Genomic DNA, 12,500 nt, shown 5'->3' with positions numbered 1-12,500 from the left:
GGAGGCGGGATTACGCGAGCCTCACACAGTGCGTCTTCGCAGCCGTTTTATGATTGCTCGGCACAAGAAATACGTTGCACACATACAGTTGTTGACAAAATACACTGTACATTATATACCTCAGCTAACTAAACTATGGAAATGTATAATATAGTTCATATAGCAATACAGTCTCACTGCACAGCAGGCCAGCAGTTAGCCGAGTCCGCGATCCATGGTGAGGCACAACTGAGTGACGTGCCTCAACTGGCTGCTGTTCACCGCACCGTCTCTTCTCAGTATTTGAACGGCAAATGTGAAAATTCAGCGATTTTGAATAAAAATAATCTAAAACTGGTGAAGTTAAATGGAAAATAACTTTATAGTATAATCACTGCATACATATAACAATTTAATGAATTTGTTTTCTTTTTACATTTTTTTTCTTTCCATGATGGCAGGTGAGGCGGGGCCTCACCTGCCATCATGGAAAGAAAAAAAATGCCTCCAGTGACCGCACGTCACTGTCAACTCTGTATGTAGTATCTTCTTATAGTCTACAATAATAATATAGATTATCTTGTTTATATTGAACTCTGTATGTAGTACCTTATAATTGCCTACAATAATATACATACATTTGTTTATATTCAACTACGTACGTAGTATCTTCTTATAGTCTACAATAATAATATACATTAACTATCTTATAATATCATATTTTATATACATTATCTCAAATAACGTAAGTATCAAAAGTGTTCATATTTTGATTTGAGAATCAATATAGGAGCATAAAGATGTGGTATCGGCATTATCGCTAGTGTCCGTTGCAGCTTGCTCACAAATTGGAGCTGGTGTTGTGGCAAGACATGCCCCCTCCTGGAACTCATGCAACTGCTGCACGTGCGAGACAAGGAATATGAAAATGTAATAATTGTGTCTTCCTGAGCGTCCCATCCATTGTGAAGGAATCTTCCATGCGAGTACAATCTTTAGCATGTCAGGACTGGGACGATTGAAAAAGACCAATAGGCTCCACATGTCAAAGCGAGCACTACTTTAGCAAAGTCCACGTTTGGATCTGTTCAAAGGCCACACGCACCCCAAAGCCACAGGGGTTCAATTAGACAAAGTGTTGGGAATGGTGTAAAAACAAAGTGTTGCCATTTGAAGCAACATTCTGCCACGTTGTCCACAGCTCCTAATCTCAGGGGCATAAATTAGCGGAGTGGACTCTGCTGTCGACTGGGGTTTGTTGCCGGGCTGCAGAATGGCTGCACTTTTCACCGGGCAGACAGTTCCCTGGCTTGGCAGCGGGAGAGAGCGAGGCCTCGGAGTCGAGGGTGGCCAGGAATGTCGTGAATAGGCGCTTACGTAAAAGTCACATCGGGCCGCGAGGACGAAGACGCGAGCTGACAATCTATCAAAGGGCATCACACCACACCTCCACTGTGACAGCAACTTTTTCAGAGAAGGAACTTACCGGAGAGATGTTCTCCACAAGAGAGCCATCACTGAGTATGCCCCCTAGTGGCAGTGAACTACCACCTAAACCAGGGGTGCTCATTACGTCGATCGCGAGCTACCGGTCGATCTCGGAGGGTGTGTCAGTCGATCACCAGCCAGGCATTAAAAAAATAATCCTAAAAATGAGCGATCATAAATCTTCACTATGACGTCACTTTCGTCACTTGATTGACATTCACGGCACCCGAGGGTCTTCTGAGATGACGCTGGCTGCTGCCAGCTCATTAAAATTACCGACAGGAAGGCGAGAAACACTTTATTTCAACAGACTCTGGCGCCGTACCTGTCGTCAAAACTCCAAAGACCGACTGTACAGTTGCACAATAAAAGCGCTGCTTCATCCTGCTTGCGCTACCAAAATAAGAGTCTCAGAAAGCTGGCGTGCACAAGCTAGCAAGCTACGGAGTTTGCCGACAATGTATTTCTTGTAAAGTGTATACAAAGGAGTACGGAAGCTGGATAAATAAGATGCCAAAAACCAACCACTTTCATGTGGTATTGGACAGAAAGGAGGACTTTTTTTCTCCTCCATTCGAAAATGCGGACATTATCAGCACCACTGTCTGATTCCTATCAATGCAAGTCATCAGAATCAGGTAATACACCAACTTATATTCTTGTCTTCATGAAAGAAAGGAATCTATATGCGTTAAACATGATTGTATTATCATTAAACACCTTTAACTTATTAACAATATTAACTATATGTGTTAAACATGCTTGTATTATCTTTAAACACCTTTAACTTGTCAACAATATTAACTATATGTGTTAAACATGCTTGCATTATCATTAAACATCTTTAACTTGTTAACAATATTAATTATATGTGTTAAACATGCTTGTATTATCATTAAACACCTTAAATCTATTAACAACATTAAGTATATGTGTTAAACATGCTTGTATTATCATTAAACACCTTTAACTTATTAACAATATTAACTATATGTGTTAAACATGCTTGTATTATCTTTAAACACCTTTAACTTCTTAACAATATTAACTATATGTGTTAAACATGCTTGTATTATCATTAAACACCTTTAATTTATTTACACTATTAACTATATGTGTTAAACATGCTTGTATTATCATTAAACACCTTTAACTTATGAACAATATTAACTATATGTGTTAAACATGCTTGTATTATCTTTAAACACCTTTAACTTCTTAACAATATTAACTATATGTGTTAAACATGCTTGTATTATCATTAAACACCTTTAATTTATTAACAATATTAACTATATGTGTTAAACATGCTTGTATTATCATTAAACACCTTTAGCTTGTTAACAATATTAACTATATGTGTTAAACATGCTTGCATTATCTTTAAACACCTTTAACTTATTAACAATATTAACTATATGTTTTAAACATGCTTGTATTATCATTAAACACTTTTAACTTGTTAACAAAAACATGTTTCATAAATAAGTAAATATAAATTACATATAAGAATGAGGTAGATCCCCACGACTTGATCAATTGAAAAGTAGCTCGCCTGCAGAAAAAGTGTGAGCACCCCTGACCTAAACCACCTAGCTACTGTATCGCTATCCTTGTCAATTCCACCTTCGGAAGAACTTGGGAGTTAGCAACACATGTTCTTCTCTGTAGCATTTAGAATGCTAACTTGTGCTATTTATACGGATGTAACGGCATTGCAATATAATTCGGTTTCAAAATATTTGCAGGGCGGTATCAGACGAAAACTTGGTGAGTGCACCGGATTATAAGGCGCACTGCCGATGAATGGTCTATTTTCGATCTTTTTTCATGTATAAGGCGCACCAGATTATAGGACGCATTAAAGGGGTCATATTATTATTATTTCTTCTAAATGTAAAAGACTTCCCTGTGGTCTACATCAGTGTTTTTCAACCTTTTTTGAGCCAAGGCACATTTTTTGCGTAGAAAAAATGCGGAGGCACACCACCGGCAGAAATCATTAAAAACGAACCTCAGTTGACAGTAAAAAGTCGTTGTCGCAATTGTTGGATATGATTTTACAGCATAACCAAGCATGCATGACTATAGCTCTTGTCTCAAAGTAGGTGTACTGTCACCACCTGTCACATCACGTTGTGACTTATTTGGAGTTTTTTTATGTTTTCCTGTGTGTAGTGTTTTAGTTCTTGTCTTGCGCTCCTATTTTGGTGGCCTTTTCTCTTTTTTTTGGTATTTTCCTGTAGCAGTTTCATGTCTTCCTTTGAGCGATAGTTCCCGTATCTACTTTGTTTTAGCAATCAAGAATATTTCAGTTGTTTTTATCCTTCTTTGTGGGGACATTGTTGATTGTCATGTCATGTTCGGATGTACATTGTGGACGCCGTCTTTGCTCCACAGTAAGTCTTTGCTGGCGTCCAGCATTCTGTTTTTGTTTACTTTGTAGCCAGTTCAGTTTTAGTTTCCTTCTGCATAGCCATCCCTAAGCTTCAATGTCTTTTCTTAGGGGCACTCCCCTTTTGTTTGTTTTTTTGGTTTAAGCATTAGACACCTTTTTACCTGCACACTGTCTCCCGCTGTTTCCGACATCTACAACAGCTACCGGCTGCCACCTACTGATATGGAAGAGTATTACACGGTTACTCTGCCGAGCTCTAAACAGTCTAGACATTCAACAACAACACATCATTTGCAGACTATAATTACTGGTTTGCAAAAAATATTTTTAACCCAAATAGGTGAAATTAGATCATCTCCCACGGCACACCAGACTGTATCTCACGACACACTAGTGTGCCGCGGCACAGTGGTTGAAAAACTCTGGTCTACATAACATGTAATGGTGGTTCTTTGGTCAAAATGTTGCATAGATGATGTTTTACAGATCATCTTCAAGTTCTGACAGTCGCTTCAGGATGCGCCGTTTTGTGGGCGGTCTTATTTACGTGCCTCCACTTCGACAGCGTCTTCTCCCCGTCATCTTTGTCGTAGCGGTGTAGCGTGCAAGAACGGGGGTGGAAGAAGGAGGAGCTAACTGTTTTAATGACATTCAGACTTTACTTCAATCAATAACTGAGCAGCATCTCCTCATCCGCCGGAAATGTGTCCCGTGAAAAACCGTCCGACCAGAACTCTCTAATAACTAAAGTTCCTTGGGTGAATAATGTAAACTCACTACACCGGTATGTTTTAGCGCTTTCATGGCGAGTTTACTGACAGATGTAAGTAAGAACTTTACACTACTTTATATTATAAACGGCAACAGCGGAGGATGAATGTCACATAACAAGAAGATAGAGAAAAAGAAGAAGGCGGACGCGCGCAATTTTTCAGGACTTATGCAGATCCCAAATACAGATCAGCAGGTACCAGAAGGTAAGAAAATTGCTTTTGCATAATATTGCGAAACAAAACACCAGATAATATGTCTTACCTTATACACACAACATAATAATACTTGTTGAAGCACAGTACAATCCATCAAGTAGTGCGGCTTCATAGCTTACCAAAGTCCTACTAAAACATTTTGATTGATTTTTGAGCGCCGTGTGTAATGTTCTATTATTTCAATGGAACATATAAAATGTTGGTGTTACTTGAGTCATATTGCAGTCTACACATATCTCTTGTGTGTGATGGCCATCATATTGCAGTCTACACGTATCTCTTATGTTTGACTGCCATCTACTGGTCACACTTATAATTACACCATGTACCAAATAAAATAGCTTCGAGGTCGGTAAGCAAAACCAGAATTATTTCGTACATAAGCCGCACCGGGTTATAAGGCGCACTGTCAAGTTTTGAGAAAAAAAAAGGATTTTAATTGCGCCTAATAGTCCGGAAAATACGGTAGTTTTTTTTCTACCAGTTTTGCTTTAGCGGCTTTGAATATGAACTCCATCTCCAAGAATCCTCTGCACAGTATAATTCTTCTTTTTTTTTTTTTTTTTACCATAAAAACAGCAGTACTGTTTTTCCATTTACAGTAATATACACTACATTTTGAGGTGAAATTACTGCAATTTACCATATTTTTTTTTACATTTTAGTAAAAAAAAAAAAAAAAAAAAAAAAGTACTAATAGAATGCATTAAAAAAATTGTGTAATAATAGTATGCACCGTTAGAAGCGGCCCTCTGGGGCCAAACATAACTGCGATGTGGCCCTCAGTGAAAACGACTTTGGCACCTGTGATCTACATCAACAATATGATTTTTCCGAGTGGCTGGACGGAACAGATTTAAAAAAAATAAAATAAAAAAAAGTTTAACAAATAGCGATTTTTGATTTGCTTAAATCGATTAAGAATTGTTACAAATAAGAATTGCGATTCATTCAAAAATCATACAAATACACATAGACTCACATACACACAGTTATTCATACATACATAAATACATACCTACGCTCCCACATACATACACAAATACAGTACATACCTACACACTCAAAGTTCATACATCCACACGCAAATTCACAGTACAAACATATATATATATACACATTCTGTACATATACAAGTACATATACATACATACACACACTCATGCACATAATCACGTTTCATCAAACATATACTAACGTTGTTGCCCTAGGGCAGGGGTCGGCAACCCAAAATGTTGAAAGAGCCATATTGGACCAAAAATACAAAAACAAAACTGTCTGGAGCCGCAACAAATTAAAAGCCATATTACATACAGATAGTGTGTCATAAGATATACATTGAATTGAGATGACTTAAAGGAAACTAAATGACCTCAAATATAGCTACAAATTAGGCATAATGATGCAATATGTACATATAGCTAGCCTAAATAGCATGTTAGCATCGATTAGCTTGCAGTCTTGCAGTGACCAAATATGTCTGATTAGCACTCCACACAAGTCAATAACATCAACAAAACTCACCTTTGTGCATTCATGCACAACGTTAAAAGTTTGGTGGACAAAATGAGACAGAAAAAGAAGTGGCATAAAACACGTCCTCGAAAGTCGGAGAAAGTTATACATGTAAACAAACTACAGTTCAAGGACCGCCAAAATTAGTAGGACAAAACGGCGCTTGCCAAATATTTGAGTCAGTGAAGCATGTTTAATATAAACAGTGTGCTTTATAACAATTAGGGAGGTTTGTGTCATGTTTGTCCTCCTACAGAAACCATATTAAAACAAAAAATATATTTTTTCCCCCTCATCTTTTTCCATTTTTCATACATTTTTGAAAAAGCTCCAGAGAGCCACTAGGGCGGCGCTAAAGAGCCGCGGGTTGCCGACCCCTGCCCTAGGGGAAACTGGGTAACACATGACACACTGACAAAGCTTAACCTATTTTTACTATAACAATCTACAAGGTTAATATAGTAGGCTTCTCTTTCTTCCCCTCCATTTATCTGCTTTCTTTTGTATTTCAAGTTATCATTACATATTGTGTTGAAGTTTGGGGAAATGTTTATAAAACAAACATAGACCCAATAATTAAACTTCAAAAAAGGGTCATTAGAATAATACACAAAGCGTGCTACTATGAACATACCAATCCATTATTTATAAGTTCTAATGTGTTAAAATTTTCTGATATTTTGTTTTTAAAAGCAATGGAAATTGTGTTTCGAGTAAAGAACAAAAGCCTTCCAGCTTGTATTCTTAGGTTACTTAAATTAAGAGGAGAAAACTATAATTTGCGGGGGATATTGATTTTTGAAATAGGTAAAATAAGAACGAATATTAAATACAAATGTATTTCAGTTTTAGGAGTTAAATGGTGGAACAAGCTCAGTGATGAGTTGAAGACGTGTAGTTCTTTGTTAAGGTTTAAGAAAACATTGAAAGGTGAAATAATTGAAAATTATAAAATAGAATAACAATTACTTTCATCCCTTTGATTTTTTTTAAAGATGTTCCAGGTAATCTTATTTTCAGTGAAGGTATAGGATAGGCAAATATAAGCTTTGGCTTCAGCCTATTCCTTTTTCGGTCATTCTTTTCATTTTATTTTTGTGTGTAAATGTGTATGATTGTTAAATATGTATAATCTCTACTGTTAAACTGATCACACAAAATGGTTGATTATATGACCGAAATAAACATATTTCATTAATTCATTTCACATATATGTATTGTTGCATTTGAACAATTGTATTGTTGATAAGAGGTAATTATTGTTAATATTCATTATTAATAGTGCTATTTCTATTGGTATTTATATTGCTCCATTTGTAGTGCAATAATGTTCATTGTCATTTCTGTATTATTATTTATTTCACTAACTGCTTCTTTGCTATCACTTTTACCATCATATTTGTACGTATCCTATTTGCTGATGTTGTTCTATTGTTATTGTTGTGTTTGCTGTTGTTGTTGTTGTCTCTCTGTTTTATCCCCACAATTTCCCCCTCTGTCTTCCTTTTTTTCCTCTTTCTATCCCCTTCTGCTCCGCCCCGGCTGCACCAAATAATAATATCAATACATTTAATAAAAGTCAAATACTAATAAGGCCACGAGAGAAGTATGCCACACTTCCCTTTTGTAAAGTAACTTCGTACAGCCAATATGGGCATCTATCTACATCAGGGGTGCTCATTACGTCGATCGCGAGCTACCGGTCGATCTCGGAGGGTGTGTCAGTCGATCACCAGCCAGGCATTAAAAAAATAGTACTAAAAATGAGCGATCATAAATCTTCACTATGACGTCACTTTCGTCACTTGATTGACATTCACGGCACCCGAGGGTCTTCTGAGATGACGCTGGCTGCTGCCAGCTCATTAAAATTACAGACTGGAAGGCGAGAAACACTTTATTTCAACAGACTCTGGCGCCGTACCTGTTGTCAAAACTCCAAAGACCGACTGCACAGTTGCGCTAACAAAATAAGAGTCTCAGAAAGCTGGCGTGCACAAGCTAGCAAGCTACGGAGTTTGCCGACAATGTATTTCTTGTAAAGTGCATACAAAGGAGTACGGAAGCTGGACAAATAAGATGCCAAAAACCAACCACTTTCATGTGGTATTGGACAGAAAGGAGGACTTTTTTCTCCTCCATTCGAAAATGCGGACGTTTTTAGCACCACTGTCTGATTCCAATCACTGCAAGTCATCAGAATCAGGTAATACACCAACTTATATTCTTGTCTTCATGAAAGAAAGGAATCTATATGTGTTAAACATGCCTGTATTATCTTTAAACACCTTAACTTGTTAACAATATTAACTATATGTGTTAAACATGCTTGCATTATCTTTAAACACCTTTAACTTATTAACAATATTAACTATATGTGTTAAACATGCTTGTATGATCATTAAACACCTTTAACCTGTTAACAATATTAACTATATGTGTTAAACATGCTTGTATTATCTTTAAACACCTTTAACTTATTAATAATATTAACTATATGTATTAAACATGCTTGTATTATCATTAAACACCTTTAACTTGTTAACAATATTAACTATATGTATTAAACATGCTTGCATTATCTTTAAACACCTTTAACTTGTTAACAATATTAACTATATGTATTAAACATACTTGTATTATCATTAAACACCTTTAATCTATTAACAATATTAACTATATGTATTAAACATTCTTGTATTATCATTAAACACCTTTAATTTATTAACAATATTAACTATGTGTTAAACATGATTGCATTATCATTAAACACCTTTAATTTATTAACAATATTAACTATATGTGTTAAACATGCTTGTATTATCATTAATCATCTTTAACTTATTAACAAAAACATATATTTCATAAATAAGTAAATATAAATTATATATATGAATGAGGTAGATCCCCACGACTTGATCAATTGAAAAGTAGCTCGCCTGCAGAAAAAGTGTGAGCACCCCTGATCTACATCAACTATATGATTTGCCTGAGAATTTTTTTTTTTTTTTTTTTTTTTTTTTTTTGTGACACCTCTATCGCTTCAGAGGTTTTTTGGGGGGGTGTCAAACCTGGAAATGTTGTACTTTTTAAGTGCTATGACAATAAAGTTCCACTCCTTTCCAACTAAGACTTACATCCACGTTCTGGTGCAATATTTTCCACACTGACAAAAACAAACATATGGTCTTCAAGTACGGTGGCCCTCGAAGGTCAAAGGCGAACCCTAAAGTGACAAATGGTGGCTGCTTATGCTTGATAATAAGTGAGCTGACCCAAATATTAACCCGAGCATCCAGATGTGAAGCAGCGGGATTAGCACCAGAGCAGCATCCCTACATGACCCCGAGACACGGCATCACTTCCGGCCGCCTCACAATAGGAACTAACGTGCACCTGTCAAAATAAAAGCATGCCCATTTCCACACTCGTGCGTCTTGCATTCCGGGGAACTTGTGCAGAAGAAGAAGAAGAAGGTGGCGTCAAAGTGTGAAGTTTGAAGTGTTCGCAAAAGCAGAAAGCCGAACGTGTCGCCTACCATTTTGGTCCGGTGGCGGCCAGAGGCTCCAAGGAGTCCCGCACTAGCTCCTCCAGCGCCGGTGTCCCCGGTGTCCGCTGCGCCATCAACACCTCCAGCGCAGATGTTTCACATTGTGCTCGGCAGGACAGATCTGCTCCTCTTGCGCTGCTGGAGCACACAAGCACACGCAAATGCTCAGCTCGGTTTTTTTTTGTTTTTTTTTTGCAGGAGGAATTGCTTTGATTGGAGCTCGTGGATCATATGGGAGCTTTTCTTTTTTTGGATTTTTAAAGAGACACTGCGCCCTTAAACGTGGAGGGAAGTGCACGCAGCACCAAAACCACAGCGTTTGCACGCAGGAATGTGAGTCTTCGCAAAACTCGCGGCGCGACTTCACCCCCAAAAAGTGCGTTTCCTGACCGGCTGTGACGTCACGCGCGGCATGCAGGCGGGTCACCGAGTTCACCCAAAGGCGCCCGAAAGAGTAAACACTGGTAATACGTTTTTATTCATATAAGGAAAAAAAATAAAGTGTTGAAATATTGTGCAATTTGGGTATAAAATGAAAAAAGCATATCATACTTGCCAACCCTCCCAGATTTTCCGGGAGACTCCCGAAATTCAGCGCCTCTCCCGAAAACCTCCCGGGACAAATTTTCTCCCGAAAACCTCCCGAAATTCAGGCGGAGCTGGAAGCCACGCCCCCTCCAGCTCCATGCGGACCTGAGTGACGTCAGGTGCACAACACCACGTAAATCGTTGGCCAACCAAAAAGTAACCCCAGTACGCTATAGCCAACATTCACCAGGAGATGGCAACAGACAAACATAGATCACTCTATTACATTCCCCTTTTAGAAATGTATAGAAGTTACTCAAAATAAATAAACAACCCAACCAAAAAATACAGCAGCTCAATTAAAAAACTGTACTTAAGCCACATTCTTTTTTTTTTTTTTTTAGAACTGAACTCTTAACCCTCATTTGTAAAAAAAATAACATGCTTATTATACAAACAGTATTTGTACACCTTTAACACAGATTTTTATACTGTCTTCAGAGATTCAGTTTTTATGGTGGTACTCGAAACCTTTCTGGGTACCTGCGAAAGGGTATTCAGCATGGTTGGAAAAATAGTGACAGAGAATAGAACAAGGATGGACAATTCAACCCTTAACTCAACAATGAGTAGATGAGTGTTATGTGTGTGTATATGTGTAAATAAATGAACACTGAAATTCAAGTATTTATTTTATTTATATATATATATATATATATATATATATATATATATATATATATATATATATATATATGAAATACTTGACTTGGTGAATTCTAGCTGTAAATATACTCCTCCCCTCTTAGCCCCGCCCCCAACCACGCCCCCGCCCCACCCCGACCACAACCCCCCCCCACCCACCCCCCACCTCCCGAAATCGGAGGTCTCAAGGTTGGCAAGTATGATATTTGTTCTCCCCTTTGATTTTACTTTGGTAAATTTAAAATTCCACAACATAACACAATTAGGTACCATCCATCAGTGCAGTACAATTAAAAACAAAACTGAAAATAATAGTCTATTATTCTATCTGTTTAATAAATCTATTAAACAGACAGAGAAGCAAGGAAATAAACAGAGACAGAATTAAATTTAGCTCAATTGAGGAGAAACGCGTAGACACTGTACCCTTGCACAGTGTCGTTCCACGCTCTGACGAAAGATTGTACGCCTCCTCTTTTATTTGGACTTTCCCTGATTACATGTCAGCAGCTGTTTCTAAAGGGACAGGGGTCGTAAACAGCCATCGCCTTTGGTTACAAAACAGTTCAAAGAAAAGGCCCTGCCTCCTCTCCACTTTGTAGATCTCGGGTAAAGACAAAATCGTCCTGTGGATTACAATACATCAAAGAAACCGACACCCTCATGTCGCTCCCCATCCTACACAGTGGAGTCTTACAAGCCTTTTGCTTGGTAGGATCAAAGACAGCTTTTGTCCTCTCGCAGGGCGAGCTGAACTCAATGTAACACAAAGTTTTGTGATCTTTTAGATACAATTATTCTGACAATATTGTATTGGATAATTTGTCATTTCTAGGTGTACTAAAGCAGACCTGGGCAAATTAAGGCCAGTTACGCTTTTCAATCTGGCCCGCCGGACATTCCCAAATAATTTTTTTAGATCTTTAGGTTGGAAACTGTAGCTGTCATTATGATGTGCAGTGATGTTTTCTAATGACCGTAAGTTTTGAACTTACCATGAATTGATTAACGTGGACCCCGACTTAAACAAGTTGAACAACTTATTCCGGTGTTACCATTTAGTGGTCAATTGTACGGAATACGTACTGTACTGTGCAATCTACTAATAAAAGTCTCAATCAATCAATCAAACTGTACAAAGTATTTCAATGGTTGGAATCTGCGCTTTTGCATGATATACTAGTTACTATGGTAATCTAAGTCACAGCAGCTCAGACCAGGCACCAAGCACGATCCACTCTTCCCTCACTCGTGAACAAGACCCCGAGGTACATGAACTCCTCCACTTGGGGCAAGATCTCCTCCCCAACGTGGAGATGGCACTCCACCCTTTTCCGGGCGAGAACCA

At 37.9% G+C, this 12,500-nt stretch overlaps 1 protein-coding gene across 1 annotated transcript in view; it reads right to left on the bottom strand.

The window, feature by feature from the left end:
- The window catches only part of zbtb47b (zinc finger and BTB domain containing 47b), a 52,814-nt gene extending 42,707 nt beyond the window's left edge, over positions 1-10,107 (bottom strand). Inside the window, exon 1 of the mRNA XM_061964697.1 lies at positions 9,908-10,107. Within this exon, the coding sequence (XP_061820681.1) occupies positions 9,908-9,910 (3 nt within the window). The 5' untranslated portion in view covers positions 9,911-10,107. The remainder of the gene's footprint in view (positions 1-9,907) is intronic.
- Positions 10,108-12,500: the final 2,393 nt, after the last annotated feature.

Source organism: Nerophis lumbriciformis, linkage group LG07 (assembly GCF_033978685.3).
Source record: "Nerophis lumbriciformis linkage group LG07, RoL_Nlum_v2.1, whole genome shotgun sequence".
Classification (NCBI taxonomy): Eukaryota; Metazoa; Chordata; class Actinopteri; order Syngnathiformes; family Syngnathidae; genus Nerophis; species Nerophis lumbriciformis.
Note: the sequence above shows the minus strand (reverse complement) of the source record. Positions and strands in the feature narration are given on the sequence as shown.